Below are 17,661 nucleotides of genomic sequence, written 5' to 3' on the forward strand. Positions count from 1 at the left end.
TCTGGGAATCGAATTTAGTCTGGTGCTTTGGAAAAGCAGCCAGTGCTCTCACCCAGTGAGCCATCTCTACAGCCCCAATTCATGTATCAGCGCCCTTCAAAGATCATACCTGCATCAGAAAAGCAATCTGAGAGTTATCCCCATAGGCGGATTCCGAGTGGTAGAGCCGCTGGAGCAGAAACTTGTACTTCAAAAATGATTCCCGTTTCTGAGTCTCATTCTCAAGGTTCACACACTGGCGGCAGCGGTACACCCGCTGTAAGGTGGGCGACACGGAGAACTCTACAGACGGCAAATACAGCTGGCAACTGTGGCAAAAGTAAATCTTGTCATAAAACTTCAGTGGGTCTTGAGGGACCTAAGTAGGAAGGAAAAAAAGAGAGAGAGAGAGATGACAAACCAAGCCACGTACTAAGCGGAGTATGAGCAGATTAATGTCCTATTCTGTGTGACATTTAAATTCGCAGAAAGATTCACTTTCCTGGCCAAAATATTAAAGAATCTGTGTTACTCACCAAACCCGATAGACATTGGTAGAGTATTTAGAAAATCAAGTTACTGAGTCTTAGCACATTTTAAAAAATACAGTCTCTTCATCTAATGCTGGGAACAAGGGATGGTTACCTACACTCAGTGATCTCATTCAATATTAGATTGAAAGATGTTTCCTGTGTGATAAGGAAGGAAAATGAATCAATTCAAGTGGAAGAGCCAGAGGGTAACATTTTTCTCCTTGAGGTTAGCCTAAGAGCGTGGCAGAGGCTGTAGGGCTGTCTTTTCATCGGTGATGTTTCCAGTGAGAAGCCTACGGTCATTCTTATTTTTGTCCCAGTGTATACAAGCTGCTCTTTCTCCCTGACCAGTGGTGTGGCTTGGTCATTTCCTTTGTTCCTTAACTTCGTGCTTCACCAACTTCTCTTGAGTCTAAAGGTTTACTTTTTTCATCAAATTCAGGAAAATGGTGGCCATTATTTTAACAAAAAATTTCCTCTTTCCTTCACTCTCCTCCAAGTTGAGACTCTGACATACACTAAGGTGCTTGAATTTTTCCCACACCTCAGTGATGCTTATAATGGTTTTTATTTTGTCTCTCTGTGTCATTGTGCATAGTTTTTATTGTGGTCTTCTAGTTCAGTGATTTTTTTTTTCTTCATCAGTGTCACCAATTTCCACTTAATTTAAGCAAGTGTGGGGTTTGGGGCTCAATTCTTTTATCTTCAGAAACTTCACAATATATCTTCAGTGTCTTCACTTGATTTTAGGACATCTAAAAAACTTTTAAGAATGGATCAGATGTCTTTTTTAACTAATTCCAATATTTGTCAGTGTTAGATCAATTTTGAATAGTGATTTAGCTACTTGTTTTACATATCACATTTTTTTGTGTGTCTCATGTTTTTGGGTGCTAGACATTGCGATTTTACCTTAATTGTGAATATCGTTATTCCTATTAATAGCCTTATACATTTTTCTGAATCTATAAGTTAAATGCACAGTTCAATTATGTATAAAAGTTTGATCATTAATGTTTTGATTTTAAGTTTGTGTTTTTTAATCAAGAACAAAGTAGTTCTCCATTTGGGAGTAATTATTTCCCACTACTGAGTCAGTCCCCTTTGCACGTCTGCCAACTACCCGGCGGATGGAAATGATCGGGCTCCGGAACAAGCAGCACAGAACCAGCTTTGGGTTAAGCGGTGAGTGTTGTTACCACTTGCCCTTTAAACGGCACCTTTCTTTGACCTTGAGTGTTATCCCTGCATCTGGCACTGAGCAGAACTCAGAATGTGTAAAAGGAATACTGAAACCCTGAAAAGCTCTTCCTCTGAAATCCACTTATTTTCAGCCCTGTGTACTTCAAGCTTTGGTCGCATGGGTCTCAGGGACAGAAACAGGCTCATTCTTTCCGTCCAGTTTAAGGAATCCAAAGCTTGTTCTTTACTGTTGAGCACAGGCTCTGCTTCAGAACAAATGGAACCACTGTGGGCTTATTTCATTTGTTTCTCTTCTTCCAGGGATCATAATCTTCCACTGCCTTATGCCTAGTGTCTTAAAAACATTTTTTTAACTTTCTTTTCTTCAAGCAGATAGGCAACCCCAGGCTAGCCCGTGTTGTCCAGAAATTAAAAAACTGATATCCTATAGGACAAAGAAGTTGTGACATTTCAGTGAACTTTTTTTTTCTTTTGGTTGTTTGTTTGTTTAGCTGGCTGGTTGGTTGGTTGGTTTTTCCAGGCAGGGTTTCGCTGTGTATACCTTGGCTGTCTTGGACTCACTTTGTAGACTAGGCTGACCTCTAACTCACAGAGATCTGCCTCCCTCTTCTTCCTGAGGGATTAAAGACATGTTCCACCACAGTTGGCCTAAGAGTTGTCTTAAAACAAAACAAAACAAAAAAAAGAAACAAAACATGGACACAGTTGATACAACTAAACAAGAAAATGGCCTTGATGACTATTTAGGTCCAGTCCCTTGTTGACTAAAAAGGTGTAAAAATACAATAACTCAAAATGATTCAAGGTCCCAGTTATAAAAGAGTGGGGGGGGGAATTCTAGGATAAAACAGAAGACAGTTGTTGTTCTCTGAAGTGAAAAGATAAGAATAAAAGTCTACATCTCTTGACTGTCTCTACATCAGGTGTCTGAACTATGACATTTCGAAGCATGGCTGAATCTCAAACGCAATGAGTGGAATGACTACTTGTGATTCCCTGATAGAAGCATTCCATTTATATGACATTCTGGTAGGAAACTCCAGGCTAGCCCATGTTGGCCGAAATTCAAAAAGTGATATTATATTATTATATTATATAGGACAAAGAAGTCCTGACATTTCAGTGAAGCTATCAAAATAAACATAAGTCAGCATTACTGAAAGTTGGCTAAGATCTGACAGCAGAGCTGTTCTTTGAGGACTAAGTTTTATCTGGTCTGTATTGTTAGCTATATGACTTTATGTATTATTAAAATGTACCTGAAGAATGAATTTTTATCAAAAAAATTTCAAAAACAGTAATATAACATTATGTAATGACATAGAGTATCAAATCTTATTATATTGTTGCAAATATACATAAATAAAAGAACTTAAACACATAAAAACTAACTGAAGTAATATGCTGGAAAAGTTTTCTTCCAGCATTTTGAGCAGCATAATCATTTTTAATTAATTAAAAAGTATGAACAGTGAGCACTTTCAAATTTTTTTAGATATTGTTTATATTTTGAGAGTTTTGTTTTGCCAAAAATCTAAAAGATAGTCATCTTCCTAGATTATAATTCTAAAACTAATCCTACAACTGTAACTCTTTAGTGAGTGAAATTTCCCAATTTACTAAAAGTGTTTCAACTGGTTTTGTAAGAAAATAATGAGGTATGCATATCCCTCAGAAACCTAATCATACTGGTGTGAGCAGACAATTTAACTCAAATACATTTGAGCTCCATTTGACGCTCTTCATGCTGGGTTCATAGATCCAGTCATTAATACTTAAGTTAGCATGGTAAGTGCTACAGACAAGGCCCACTGGGAGAGCTGTAAAAATGAAAATGCTAATTCTCTGTGATGCCTAATGATGCCTAATGAGAGAGAAGGATCAAAAGCTTGATTTTTGAAAACGAATAGGAGTTGGCCAGATCAAATAGATCATGTCATTGAAAGTGGGAGCAACAGTCCGTTCAAAAGCTAGGGGTGTGAGAGATCACAGCACCTTCAACACTATGCAACAACTGGAGAATCTGCTCAGCTCTTAGAAAAGAATTCAAGGCTGGAGATCATATACGGAAGAGGTGAATGGGAAGGTTTAGTTTGTCAACACAATAATAAACCCAGAGAGCTCACCAGAGGGTGATCTTACTCAGATTTGCAGTAAAGCACAGAAGCAAACTTTGAGTATCTTTCCGTTAACAATGTAACACCTTAGGATTTTGAAAACCAGAACAGTAAGCAGAGTACCTTAAGGTATCTTGCAACTTCAGGGTTGAACAGGGGGGTTTTGATGTAGTGAAAAAAGAGTGTTGTAATTCTTTTTCTGAGTCCTTCAAGATTTTGAGGTTTGACTCCCCTCATCATGAGGTCAACTTCTCTGTCAATCAATTCTAGGATTTCTTGGGTAAGTTTACACTCATGTTCCTATAGGAAACACAAAAGAATTCAGTATAATTACTTTAAATCACTATTTTTGAAACTACCACCCAAACAAACTGGAATGTAGATTTCAAGACATCTTAAAAGGTGACAGGAGTAAAATTTGGTATAACCAGTTAGGAGCCAAACTTAGTGTTAAAATAGTTGGTTTGATAATGTATAATGTATGACCCAGCAATTCTTTGCATAGGTGCTTTAGAGACATGTATCTATAGAGCTACTGTTCACAGTAGCCAAAAGTTAGAAAAAATCTAATATTTGTAAGCAAATTCAATAGATAAATAAATCATAGTTTGTCTATATAACGCACTTTATAGAAATGAGTAAAACATGTGATTGCTGTAGGTCTTAATACTTAAATCTTATAAGGTAAGCAAAACGAACAACATATGACCCAGGGCATGCAATGTAATTTCACTAAAGGTCAAAAGCAAAAACACTGGACCAAATTATTCCTAGGCTTATACAGAGGAATCAAATCATTAAGAAAAGCCAAGAGACAGCTGCCCCTGAAAATGGCTGTCCATTGGTGATTGCTTCAAGGAGACTAAATGAAGTCAAAGTGAGGAAGCAAACGGGTACAAAGGTTACAAAACAGATGAATAGTTTAGCAATGTTGAATCGTCCCTTTCAACGTTGTCAAACTGTTTATATATTTCCCCACATGTCTACTATTTCATCAAACACGTTTTAGTAAAATACAAAAACCGAGTAGTTTGAACAAGCAAACTTTAGATTAGAGGTAAGGGCTTAGGAAAGTAAAACAGAGCCGTCCATCCCCTATCTGGGAGGAACTGGATGGTACGCAGCTCTCATGGAGGACACAAAGGGTAGAGGGGGTGACTGGAAAACAACGCTCTTTCATCTTTTTCATACTTGCTAATGCTAATAAATCAAAGAGTTGAAATTAGTGGTGACCTACCCTGAACGCATTTTAGGACGGCCTTGGAGAAATCTGAATAGATTTTCATTAATCTTGCTTTCATGCCTAATTTAGCTTCTCTGAAATAGTGTCTAGACCGTGTTCTTACTTATAGAGTCACATACTCATTCTCTCTCTCTCTCTCTCTCTCCCCCCCCCGCCCCCGTGTGTGTGTGTGTGTGTGTGTGTGTGTGTGTGTGTGCCAATCTGGTCTTTACATAACCCTTATTTCTTGCTTCTGCACCTTTGCTCCTTTTGCTATCTAAGGAGGTTTCCATCAAGGCTGTTTATACCACCTTGAAAGACAGATATACAGACAGATAGCCTGTGAGCCAATTACCTAACTCTGTAGTGTGTCTTAAAACCATTGCATGTTTGGATGCTGATTCTTCTCAACAGGAGAGCTCTTTGTAATTAAGAGACAGAGAACCTATGGGGGTATCTACAAGTTATGACTTTTAAACTCTGAGGGTGGGGGGAGAGAGAAAAATTAAAAAAAAGAAAATTCTCAGGGCTTTTCATCAGCAGCACAGTTACATGGAGTTAAATACAGACAGTATTTTTCCAGTTATTATATTTAGTGAAACACTGATTTTTTTTCTTATTGAAATGTCTATACACACTTGTTTGAAAAACTGTGGGTCACATTGATGGCAAAACTGACTGACCACGGTTATTCAATGGTTATTCAATCCATTGCTTTGTCCAAACATTAATTAGTTTAAATAGATGACCACTCATAAGCAAATGATATCTTTGTGTCACCAAGGGAGAAACTGCCAAGAACTTACCCTCAAGAACTCAGAAACACAACCTAGAAACTGAACATTTTACCTGAATTCCTTCGTTCAATTTCCTGGCAATGCCAATAACGTATGCCCAAGAGCACCTTCATTCTGAGCTGTCAAACGCAGGAGCACTACAGCCCTGGGGATGCTGGAGTGTTCCCCGGGAACATGCAAAACACACATCTTTCAGCAAATGGAGTGTGATACCCAGAGCCCCTACGTGTCAGAACTGCTAGCTTTGACCTGTGGCAGGTGACAATTCTTCAGTAATACTCTCTCTCTCTCTCTCTCTCTCTCTCTCTCTCTCTCCCTCTCTCTCTCAGATTGCCCATTTCTGAAACACAGTCATCTTGGCTGAATAACTACTATATTAACCCCAATCCAGCCTCACCCAAGGACATTGTGTCGGGCATCATCACAGGGGCTTGGGGGGGGCATTCTAAATCAAACACCTAATCAATAAGGGAGAAAAACAGCCCCACGGTTCCATTTGAACCAGGAGTAAACGGGAATGAACCAGGAGTAAACGGCAAATGTCTGGCCTAGGTCCAGCTCTCGGCAGGTTCAGAGAGAGATATGCAGAGTTCATTAGGCTGCTCAGTGGTTATGTCATTGGAATGGGCTATGCTGGAGTTGGCTTTGCTCTTTACTGTCTTGACCTGTGAGGTCCTAGCTGGTGTGACCAGGAAGACCGTGTGGAAACCTCTGGAGCTGCTCTTACCTGGGTGGGGAGGGAGGCTAGAAGCAGCTCCCATAGTCCTTACGGGATATTTGGGCAGTTCACGTTTAGAGGCCCTAATTCCTGGGTAAACGTGCTTCCAGCAGAGGAAACACTCTTCCTTTGAGCTCTAAGGCTCCTCGAGTCAGGAGATCCGAAGAGGATGGTGCCCACATCCTTATAGAGGTAACTGACTCTGATTTTCAAAAGACATTAGAGCTGCCGTCACCCACTGGGGATAAGAAATCACGTGCTTGGCACTCCAGTCTGGGCGTTTCTTGGTAAACACAAGCGTGAATTTGAGAGAATAGCATAGCACCGGGTGGTCTAGGGCTCTGAAGGTGTAAGCCACAGAAAGGAAGGTTGTGAAAACACTCAGTGCTAATCCAACCTGAGGACACACTAAAATGAGTAGAAGAGAAAAAACAGGGGGAAGTCAGCTGTAACCTTGATCCGGAGAAGTACGACAGAGTCTGCACTTTGTTCATTAACTTCACGACTATGGTTTTTGTTAAGGGGGAAAAATAAAGAGCTATCCAGATCGCAGGAGCTGTGCATCGGCGTGGCGGAGCGTCTGTGCAGCTCTCCCTCGCCGCCTCCTGGTGAGTCATGGGAAGGCAGCTCTCCGGTCGGTCACTTTGGAGCGCAGCCTCCAGAGACACCCTCAGGTTTAATTCAACGGAACAAGGGAAGAGTCCTGCCCCGTGCTCTGATGCCGGGCTCACCCTCAAGGCAGGCCCACCTTTAAAAATCTGGTGAGAACTGACGCAATTGCCACGGTTCTACGCGTCCCAATGATCCTGGAGTTTTCCTCTTCTGAGAGCAGGTATTTTTCCTGTGAGCTTTCTGTACTTAAGTATGCCCTGGGAAACTTCTGAATTCAAACCCGCCTCTAAAGTCAGCTTCTGGAGGAAGCCAGACCCCATGACTATCTTAATTTTCATTTCAAAGCAGGAATTTAGTAATATGGGAGGCGGGTAAGGCAAACATAGTTATATTGATATGGCTTTACAACCGCTAAAATCAGGGCTTCGGGATGGCTCAGAGGGTAAGAGGGTTTGAATGCAAGCATCAAGACTTGACCTTCCATCTATACAGCTCAGAGGCAGGAAGGAGAAAACCAGTCCTGAAAATTACCCTGTGATCTCAGTGTGTGCACTGTGACATACATATACCGATACACACACACAAACAAACAAAATAGATGTTTTAATAAAATAGATAAAATGGAAATTTTAATGACTAAAAATAGTTTTTCATTGAAAACCGTCCAAAATGTAGACAATAATTGCTGTTTTTTAATCGCATTTTAAAAATCATGTTCTATACCTACATGGCTATGTAAAGATGAATTTTCATTTGAACATACTATGTTCACATTTTATTATAGCATCAAAAAATATTTATTTAATCATCTGCAGGGTTGCAGATCAGACCCATGGCTTTGCACATGGTTGTCAACAATATAGCATAGATTTTGAGGGCTTTTGGTTAAGCATTGATTCATAAACCATTTCTATCCCAAAATTTACAAAACTAACTTAGCTGTTTACAAAATGTGATGTATGCAAGGATTTGTTAATAATCACATCATGACATGATGAAAAAGAACTTTGCTGCTTCCGTGTCCAGCTGAGCTGATCTTTCACTGACGGAGAACTTGACCTGAAAGCAGAGAGAGAGAGCTGACATACCTTCACCGTGTGCTTAAGTGTCAGGAGGATGTCCAGCCGCTCGTCCTGAGAAAGATCTCTCATCATGATACAGTTGTAGATGCTCTGCAGCTCTCTGGCTCTCAGGGTGAACTGTGTGTCCATCTCGAGAATAGAGCCGTCAGGTCTTCTCCAGAGCTTTGGAGCTGAACACTTGGAAAGAACAACATTGTTGCAATCATGGTTACTCAAAGACTGAAACTAATAATTTTGTCCCAGCCACTAGAAATCTATCTTCAGTCATTACTGAAAAGCATCACTAAACTTTAAGAAAGACAATTAAAGAATGTATAGACCACGAAAAAGTAAAACATTTCTTTACTTATCTACCTGTTTATCTTTGAAGAACTATATACTGAACTGTTTTTGTTTTTGTTTTTTATGTTAGGTAAGGATTCCACTGTTGAGGCCTAGACTCGTGGTGCCCTGGATTAAAACGCTTTACCAAGGGCTGGAGAAGGTGTGTACTGCTCTCACAGAGGACCCATGCTCTGTTTCCAGCACCCTTGTCGGGGAGGAGAAAAAAGACAGAGTAAGACATTGTTGGACTTCACTGAACACATCATGTAAGTACGTGTGATGGGGCTTGGGACTGGAAAGATGGCTCACGGATTAAATAAGAGTGCCCAGTGCTATTATGAGAGGTCCTGTAAGACCTGGGGTCTCGTTGCAAAAGCAAGAGGTTTATCAACCATTGTGTAATGGGGTCACCCCTGCCGGTCAGCAAAGAGTGGCACCGGGAGACAAAGACCTTAGGTTTTTAAAAGAAAATTTTCGGGGAAATTTGAAGTTGCAGTCTTGGCAATTTAAGATTGGACAGGGAAGCTATCAAGTAATATGCTCAAGCTTGGCCAGTCCTGCCAAGTGTGGATGCAGCTGCAATTGAAGGTGGGGGTGGTTAGCCCATCCTTTGGCTGGAGGTCAAGAGCTACTCAGAAGAAGGATTGAGGCCGTCTGCGTTGGTTGCTAAGAAACACTTTCTCGAAGACAAGGGTCTGGTCCTTCTTTTTGCTGAGTGAAGGTCATTGCTTGCTCGCTTTTTTCTATCTGTCCTCACAGATAGGGTCACATTCCTCCATTCTCTGGAAAGGTACTAAGAAGCTTTAGCTTAACCTGAACCTAAAACTCAAAACTATAGGCTTTAGAAGACATACAGGTTACAAAGTTAGTCTAACCCTTTCAGTCCCAGGTTCAGATCAGTCCCAGCATGTGTGTGTGTGTGTGTGTGTGTGTGTGTGTGTGTGTGTGTGTGTCTGTGTGGCAGCTCATCATTTACTCCTAGTTCCAGAAGATCCAAATCTTCTAGCCTCCACAGGCTCCTGCACACACATGCTATACATAAAACTTGGGAACATTAGCTCATTGAAAAATTAAATCTTTTACAAAACAATAAAACGTGCCTCTGTAGCACAGGAGACAAGCTCATCAGGCAGGCTGATTAGTCAGTCTGCAGAAAGGAAAACACATCTCCAAGATGGAGAGTTGGGGGCTGACTGGCATGATGGATAGCTTAATTTATATTACTCGTTGACTCCATAGGGAGGGAGAAGAGTATACATTTGGCATGTTTTTGTAGGGCTCCTGGCAGTGGGCATGGGGACATCTTTGACTCTTGCATCTGCTCTTGGGACCCTTTTCCTCCAGGGTGACTCCCACTATACTTAGCTCTGCTCTGTCTCGCCCTATCGAGGCTTTAAGAGCAGAGGATTCGGCCAGGGATCAGCCAGGGATCACTTGCTATTTGTTTCTCTTTTGCTTTGGAGTAAAAAGCTGTTCTGTGTCCTTGCCTGATTACAGTCCTTCAGAAACAAGTCTGTGTCGACCACAATTACTGGCTTTTCAGATAGTAGATATTTCTGTAGGCTAATTATTCATTGCTTTGGGCTTCTTGTTTCCTGATTTATGTCGTAACTGCAACCATTTAAAACTTAGATGTGGTTTAATTTTCAATTTAGGTGGAATTCTTTATGTGTTGGAGAAAATTATTAGAAATTCATAGTGATACCACACTACATTTAGAAGAACAGTTTACAAAGAAGTTTTTAGTTGTAGCATCAATCTACTTCCATTGTTTGCATGTTAGATTGAGAAACACAGTTTCCCCTTACCATTATATGTGATACATTTTCAAAACAACAGTATCATTACAGTTATAGGCAAAACAAAAGTTGCTTAGAGCTAGTACTGTCCAGTAAAATCTTCAGATTCTTGGTTCAAGTTTTGATCTGGCAAATGCTGTGGCACAATAAGTGGTTTATAATATCACCCCAGAGATAGAGTAATAGGTAATGTTAGTCAGACAACTGATAGGCTAGAGTTGCGCTAGCTGAAAAGCTATATAACAAAATTGGTTAGCCAGAAGACATTTTAATTGTTATCACTTAGAAATAATGCACTTTCACAAATCAAAGAGCCTTACATTGAGTATTTTGCTCAAGTATGATGCTTGTTTTTAAAGTTAATTTTTAAAAGATTTAAAAAATAATTAGGCTAAATTTCATGCTATAATATTCTCAAGTCTAACTAATATCTTGATCTTCATATGCTAATTTCCTCAGCAGGGTCCTACAAAATGTAATTTCTTTTCTACCACTGGTAAAGATAGTATCTTTCACTCTGCAGGCTGATAACTTATTTCATTTGTAATGATCCTTCTAACAACATGTTTCTGAACTGCCTACTTAATCTAATTTATTGTATGTTGGCAGTCGGTATACTGTTTAATTCTACTCCCAAAAATGTTTATCTTGATTGCTGGCTTTTTTTTTTTTTTTTTTTTTTTTTTATTAAATACAAGATACCAAGACAAATGTTTGGGTTTTTTCAAATGCAAATCCTTCTAACTCTGAAACCAACATTCACATTTTCCAAAAAAAAATGCTTTCTTGTAGTATAACTGGAATGTATATGGTCACATAGACTTGAAATCATTTTACAGTCATAAACACACACATGTGCCCACAACACACTATCTAGTGTCCACATTTCAGTAACTCGTGGCAGGGGAAATTGGCTCTCAAAAACTTTATGCCTTTAAATTTTATTTTTCTGAAAGGCTATAAAAAGTAAATTTTTTCATAGAATTCTGTATATTCCACAGGGTCTACGGTACTCATCTGTTCATTTAACAAATATTTATTGTGCCTATGATACATTAGTCAGTGCCCTGGGAACTGAGTAAATAAAATGCTATCCTGATTTCAAAAGCTCTCAAATCTTATAAGACATAAAGGTAAGAAAATAACTAGAGAGGGAACCTGGCTGATAGAGCTGCAGATAGACAGGTAAAAGATGGGCTGTCTATAAAGCAGTTAACTCTTAAGAAGAAAGCAGTACCTATGATGAAACCAAGAGAATGAACAGGAGTTAGCCAGATTAGAGAGAACTGAATGATATAATCACATAATCCTTCATATGAAGCTCCAGCTCCCAAGAGCTGGCTCAGAGAAGATATATATATATAAATCTGTTCAGCAAAGCTGTTTTTATCTTTGGCTGTCCTTCTGCCAATACTGATAGCTTCATCTTCAAGTACAGGCTTCTTTGATTTCAGGCCTTAAAGTATTTTTTTTTTTACTCTGATGCAGGAAAATGTCAAGTTTGCTTATTTCTCTTTCCTCGTTCCCTTTTTCTTTGAATGCTTTGGCTATAATAAGAGATATACAACAATCATGTTCTTAAATTGCTTCAAGAATAGAAGCATAATAAATTCCACTTAGCTGCCAACAAATGAGATGGCAGAGGCTGTGGAACAGAGCTACAGAAGAACAGCAGGACAGGAAGGGAAAGTGGGGAGACAAAAGCCTGGCAAGCAGCAGGCCTCCCCATGGGGAGGCAAAAATGGCTGCAATGGGAGAATAGCTCCTTTCTTCCTCCTGAATTAATTTTCATGTCCCCAAAAGGACATAAAGTTGAGCCCCTCCCAAAGCCACTGGGTGGTGATCAACTTTTCTTTTATTTGGCAAAGAAGTTTTATTCCTCCACAGTGACCCCCTGGTAAATAGATGGATTGGAGAGAGAGGGGTAGCTGCATTTTTCTGTCCTGTTAGCTATTGGCCACCTGAGTATGGAGAAAAAAAAAAAAAGCATTTGCGTGGAACAGCTCACTTAAATTACAGGGTTTTTTTTAAACTTGTGATTGTGAGAAATGATGTATGAATCAAGGAAACAAACAGCCTCAACTCTAGGGATAACTTCTTACAGCAATCTCTTCACGTAGTTTGGTAAAATACACCCAAAATATTAAAACCAGAAACCCACTGGTGACCATTAATTTAGATGTCATGAACTGAATTCATTTACTTCAGTCAATCTGTCTGTTCTTAATGCCTGACAACCCGGAGAAGTCAGTGTTCAATGTGGTAAATTACAAGTTAATTAATGATTTTTTAAAAGTTTTTCTATTATTATTATTATTATTACTGATATTATTATTTACAATTTATTCACTTTGTATCCCAGTTGTAGCCCTCCACCCCAATTCATCTCCTCCTGGTCCCAGCCTCCCTCTTTCTTCCCTATCCCTCTTCCCTAGTCCACTGACAGGGGAAGTCCTCCTCCATAGCCTATCACGTCCCATCAGGTCTGCCTGGATCCTCTTATCCTGTGGGCTGGCTAGGTCTCCCCACCAGGGAGAAATTATAAAGGAGCAGGCCACTGAGTTCATGTCAGAGACTGTCTCTTCTCCTCTTTTCCTAGGGAACCCACATGGAGACTAAGCTATCTGTGGGCTACATCTGAGCAGGAGGTCTATGTCCTCTTTATGCATGGTCTTTGGTTGATGCATCAGTCTCCTCAGTAGCCCCTGCGACCTGTTTTTTTGTTTGTTTGTTTGTTTGTTTGTTTTGTTTTTTGTTTTTTTGTTTTTCCTTTCTCAGTCTCTTTGTGTGGCTCCTGTCCCCTCTGGGTCCTTTTATATCCCCCTTCTTCCATAAGACAACCTTCTCTCTGTCCAAAGTTCGGCTGTGAGTCTCTGCATCTGCTTTGATCCCCTTCTGGGTGGAGTCTTTTAGAAGACATCTGTGGTGGGCTCCAGTCCTGTTCCCTCTCTTTTACCATTTCCGCTATCTATCCTGTTTGCCTTTCTCAATGAGGATTAAGCATCTTCCCTAGGGTCCTCCTGGTTGTTTAGCTTCTTTAGGTCTGTAGATTTTAGTATGTTTATCCTATATAATATGGCTGATATCCACTTCTAAGTGAATCTATATATCATATGTGTCTCTCTGCTTCTGGGTTACCTCACTCAGGATGATTTTAACGACTCTGAAATTCCATCTCACACCCATCAGAATGGCTAAGATCAAAAACTCAAGTGACAACACATGCTGGAGAGAATGTGGAGAAAGGGGAACCCTCCTCCATTGCTGGTGGGAATGTAAACTTGTACAGCCACTTTGGATATCAATCTGAGGCTTTCTCAGAAAATTAGGAATAGTGCTTCCTCAAGATCCAGCTGTACCTCACCTGGGCATATATCGGTAAGATGCTCAACCATACAACTAGGACATTTGCTCAACTGTGTTCATAGCAGCTCTATTTGTAATAGCCAGAATCTGGAAAAAAAACAAGATGTCCCCAACCGAAGAATAGACACAGAAATTGTGGTACTTTTACACAATGGAATACTACTCAGCAATTAAAAACAAGGAAACCATGAAATTTGCAGGTAATTAATGCTTTTAAAAGTCCTTACAGTGAACTTTTTTATTAAGCATGAGAACTGTAGCAACTTATAGTTAATTTTTTGATTACAACAACAAAATCATGAGTCATTATTCAGAAAAATCATATGTTCAGTATAAAATTTTAAAAAATAAAATATTGTTTCAATAGATCACAGTCATTGCACTAAATGAATTTAGGCTGATACGAAATATAAATCTTTATTCTCCAAAGTTATTCCTAAATGATACATGAGGAATTTTTTGCTATAAATATGTACTTTAGAGTGTTGTTGAAGATAAACGTAGCACTGTGCCTCTGCTTCTCTACTGTTAACATCTACAATAACTGTGACTGTGACTGACTTCTGGGATTAACTATAAACAGTTTTATCAGCAATCAAAAAAGTCCTGCAAAATAAGTAAGTGGCTTCAGCATCTATGAAATGAATACTGACTCCTCCTTGATGTTAGTGACAATGGCAGGCATGAGGATGGATGGACAGACATGGAGAAGGTCAGACCTGGCATAACCATTCCCTCCTAAAATATGCATCATTTACCTACTTTTCTAGACATTTAGTACAGCTTCAAATACAGAAACATAACTTTAGATGAACTTGTGGAAGAGTGCTGCCAAGGTGTCAACTTGCCTGTTGGGAACACAAAGCCGACTGTTCTAATTTCTCTGCCTTTGTCACCTTTCAGGACTACATGCACATGAACAAATACACGCCCACACAAGCACTTTGCATTTAATGTTTTGTTTACTTAACAATACAGCCGAATAATCCCTCCCTGCCCTTCAGCTGTCCCCTCAGTCTACCTCCACTTCCTCAGCCTTCCCACCATGCCCCTGTCAGGACACATCTCCATATATTCAGTCCTTCAAGGCTTTGGATTCCACCTTTTATGAAGTATTTGGAATTCAAAACCAGATCTTTCTCATAGAAATGTTTTTTTTAACAATTCAAATCATATAAAAAAATCTTCTTAGCATGCCATTCTTCACAGGAAAAGATGATGATAATCAGCTCAGTCTAGAATCAGTTTTATATTTGGGTTTTGATCCACTGAAGGACTCTGCATATATATAATTTCAAAAACTGCTTAGAAGCAATGATAGATTTGAAGCCAAAGTAGCAAAGTGTTTAATGTATAAACAAAAAAAGATGTTGAGTAAGTGCTTACAGTAGAAGTTAGACTACCTTACAAGGAATAGAAAGAAGCCAGGATAACACAAAAGGAAAGTCCTGAAGAAGACAAGTTTCAAATAAGGATGGATGCGTGCTACCTGTGTTTCTTGTCCGTTGGTACCCAGAAGACCCCATCTCTTGCAAACACCCTGTCTGCACCAGGTCCATACCATCACTAAGACTAAAAGACAGGTGAAATCACAGTTCCTAGTCATAACACAGGTGCAAGATAAAGCACCTTGTTGAAGTGATAAATTTAGTTCAAAATATGATTGTGAGAAACAGTATAGTAGTCATTTTTCTATTGCTGTGAAGAGACATTGTGACCAAGGCAACTCCCATAAAAGTGAGCATTTCTCCGTGCACTGGCTTACGGTTTCAGAGGTGAAGTATGCCGTCATCATGGTGGGCAGCATGGCAGCGTGCGGGCACGGAAGGCATGATGCTGGAAAAGTAGATGAGAGCTGTGTCCTGATACTCAAGCACAGAAGCAGAAAGACTGGGTGGGCCTAGCATTGGGTTTTTTGAAACCTCAAAGCTCACCCTACTCCCCCATGACACACTTTTTCCAAGGCCACACTTCCTAATCCTTCTAATCTATAAAAGAGTTCCACTCCCTGGTGACTAAGCAATCAAGTATATGAGCTTATAGAGGCCATTCTTATCCAAACCACCACCAAATATAAATATTTGCAATATGAAATTTACAGCATTATTGTCTGGTCATATTTTCCTGTCTTCCTCTATAAACAAGTATTGATAACCTTTGTAAGGAATGTGTAAGGGTATGAGGACGTACAGATGAAACATATCTCTCACCTTAGGAACATCATAATTGGCCAGCTGCATGTGGTACTCCTCAAGCAGAGGCAATTGGATCTCTATGACTTCCATATCCGCCCACTCTACATAACTGGGTGCAAAGGCCAACCAAGGCTATAGAGCAAGACCTTGTCTTAAAAGAATCTTGAAAGGCTATCACAACCTAGAAATCTTGAAGGGACATTATCACCTATTTATTAAGTAAATAAAATATATTTATTAAGTAAATGTATTAAGTAACCTATTTATTAAGTAAATAAAAGCATTAAATACAACGTGTGTGTGTGTGTGTGTGTGTGTGTGTGTGTGTGTGTGTGTGAGTGAGTGTGAGTGTATGAGAGTGTGTGTGTGAAGGGTTGTAAGGGCAGGTTATGATATTAAATACAATAAAATTAGGCTAGGATAGTCTTTCAAGCTTTTCCTTCTGAGGCGGGGTGTTCCTGTGTAGCCTTGATTGGCTTGCACATTGTTCTGTAGACCCGGTTAAGTTATATACAATTAAAAATAACTCTGTATAAAGCCAGAGGTAAGAGCGAGTCTCATGAAAGTAATGGGCACAATGTAAAGGAAGAGGGGTGTTAACCGTTCCTTCTCTGAAAGAAGGGGAGCATTCAGGGAGAGTGGCTGACAAGAACAGTGGGAAAGGAAACCTCACACAGAGGTACATCAGATGCAAAAGCACCAGAAGTACATGGTCTTTCCAGAGTCACGCAAGCAACTGAGCGCAGCTGGAGCAGTGTAGGTGTGGGTGATGGTAAGACAATTGGATTAGGGAGCTATGCAAACAGGTACGTTAAAATCCATTAAAAAGAAGTGAGTAAAACCATTGCTCCCGCAAGAGTGTACAGAAGGACAAGATCCACATGTGCCCAGTGAGATCTTCCCAGCAGTCAACTAGATGATGGAACAGAGTGCTGAGAACTTAGACTGGAGATAATGGCCTCATGTGGAGACAAAATAGCCCAGATGAGAAGGCTATTCAGATTCATCTAGATGAGCAATCCTTATAACATACACGAGACAAGAAAGGCAACCCTATCTCATAGTGATTTCCCTGGGAAAATAGGGAAGGGAAGGAAAGGAGAGGCTATGGCCTCCCATCTTCCTGGTATCAGGAGGCTTACAAAGCATTCCAATCGGACTCAGATATCAGCAGTTCATGTCTTTGCCTGTATGGCCTATTTGACACAGGCAACATCATCAAGATGCAGAACAGAACCAGTTTCCCTCCAGTCAATGAGAGTAGGTTTGAGAATGAACATACACACAATTAGGGGAGAATAAGTCAAGAGCAAAAGAAAGGTTGTCAGAAGTCAGCAATAACATTCGCGATTCTGTCGAGAGCAATAGTTCTCAACTCTCCTAAGGCTTCAACCCTTTAATAGTTTCTGTTGCGAACAGCCCATCTACAGCAAGTGAATAGATGAGTTAGGGGCTCATGTGGAGGTGAGAATGACAAAAGGGAGGGAGGTGATGTGACTTAGAGTCACCACATCACTCTGAGGTGCACTCCTGGGATCTGTGAAGGGCAGAAAACAGTAGCAATTGGATGCATAGTTTAAAGTTCCTAAGGATCTAGAATGAAACCAGAACTAATATGAAAGCCAATTACAACCTGAAACCAAGTAAAGGAATACACAAATGAGATGACAGAATGGCTTTTAAAGTAATTTCTTTTAAATGCAGTTTTAAAAAC

At 39.9% G+C, this 17,661-nt stretch overlaps 1 protein-coding gene across 1 annotated transcript in view; it reads right to left on the reverse strand.

Moving 5' to 3' along the window:
- Iqub (IQ motif and ubiquitin domain containing) overlaps nucleotides 1–17,661 on the reverse strand; it is a 57,289-nt gene that overhangs the window by 13,456 nt on the left and 26,172 nt on the right. Inside the window, exons 9-11 of the mRNA XM_021638772.2 lie at nucleotides 8,270–8,440; nucleotides 3,956–4,132; nucleotides 110–358 (exon numbers count right to left, since the gene is read on the reverse strand). Of these exons, the coding sequence (XP_021494447.1) occupies nucleotides 110–358; nucleotides 3,956–4,132; nucleotides 8,270–8,440 (597 nt within the window). The remainder of the gene's footprint in view (nucleotides 1–109; nucleotides 359–3,955; nucleotides 4,133–8,269; nucleotides 8,441–17,661) is intronic.

Source organism: Meriones unguiculatus, chromosome 21, assembly GCF_030254825.1.
Source record: "Meriones unguiculatus strain TT.TT164.6M chromosome 21, Bangor_MerUng_6.1, whole genome shotgun sequence".
In the NCBI taxonomy this organism is placed as follows: Eukaryota; Metazoa; Chordata; class Mammalia; order Rodentia; family Muridae; genus Meriones; species Meriones unguiculatus.